This window comes from Merops nubicus, unplaced genomic scaffold, assembly GCF_000691845.1.
Source record: "Merops nubicus isolate BGI_N331 unplaced genomic scaffold, ASM69184v1 scaffold36740, whole genome shotgun sequence".
Classification (NCBI taxonomy): domain Eukaryota; kingdom Metazoa; phylum Chordata; class Aves; order Coraciiformes; family Meropidae; genus Merops; species Merops nubicus.
The window spans coordinates 29,532-30,638 of record NW_008582852.1 but is presented as its reverse complement, the minus strand read 5'-3'; the positions used below and the strand labels follow the sequence as shown (position 1 = coordinate 30,638).

At 41.3% G+C, this 1,107-nt stretch overlaps 1 protein-coding gene across 1 annotated transcript in view; it reads right to left on the bottom strand.

Moving 5' to 3' along the window:
• The window catches only part of ARHGEF12 (Rho guanine nucleotide exchange factor (GEF) 12), a 31,123-nt gene that overhangs the window by 7,080 nt on the left and 22,936 nt on the right, over window positions 1–1,107 (bottom strand). The window contains exons 28-29 of the mRNA XM_008938902.1: window positions 924–999; window positions 359–526 (exon numbers count right to left, since the gene is read on the bottom strand). Coding sequence (XP_008937150.1) covers window positions 359–526; window positions 924–999 — 244 coding nt within the window. The remainder of the gene's footprint in view (window positions 1–358; window positions 527–923; window positions 1,000–1,107) is intronic.

Here is a 1,107-nt window from a genome sequence, read left to right as displayed (position 1 = left end):
TTCCCTAGCCAGAAAATTTGTCTATTAGTCCTGAAAGAGAAGAGCCATTCCTGCCCACACCATTTTGAAACATTCATTTCTCCTCTTTTCTTTCATAATAATTTCTAGAGTACCTTTCATCTAACACAATCAGGGTACTTTAATTTAGAAGTCTATTTAAAACTCAAGCTGTGCCTATTAGCGATGCAAAGAAGTTAAACAGCTCATACATACAAAGCAAGATGTTGGACAACCAAGAATTAAGCCCACACATCTTTCCCTGTTCTACTCTGGAACTTTAGACAAAAACTTGTATCCTCAACTGATCTCATCTTCGATTTTGGTTTCCTCTTTTGCTTTCAGGACTGGTCACACTGACCTGTTGCCACCTGACGGACCAGAACAGTGTTCAGCTTGATGATGGGACTGAAGGTGTGTTTACTGTCAGCTGTTGATGCCAAGATCTTACTGTGACACTTCAGTATCAGCTTATCATCTTGTTTCTGCAGCAGCACCAGAATGTCCTCTAGAAGCAGAGTGTAGAGATCTGCACAGAGTGCAAAAGAACCCAGAAGGAGTTAAAGGATTTGTAGTTTTCTGTCACAGCACTGCTGAAAGCAAAAGGCTGCAAATTTGATTACTCATGCAGAGGCAGTAATCAGTGCTATGCCATTCTAGGAAAAGCTTGCAAATCTTCCTCATCAAAACTACAGCAGAAAGCTACAGATGGAATTGGATCATCTCATGACTGACTGCTGTGTCCCTGTGTGGCCTTAATGACACTCCAGCACATTTCAGAATTGACAAGAATCATTTAATCAGCTCTGAGAAACACACAGGCATTATTATAGGTAGCAGTAAAAATCATCATTGGAAGCTGCAGAAATAGGCTCTCTCTCTCCTCAGCAAACACACACAAACCCAGCTGATGGAACAGGACTCACCAATAGTTTTGTCACGATTAACCTTCCAGGTCAGGGGTCCTTCATGAAGCATTTTTCTCTTGGTGAGATCCAAGTTCTGTCACCAGGGAAAAGGAAAGAAAAAGCACCATGAAATATCTATGGAAGAAAGCAACTGTAAAGCATGGGAATGTCTTTAGGGAAAGGGATGTGAAAAAGTGTAGGG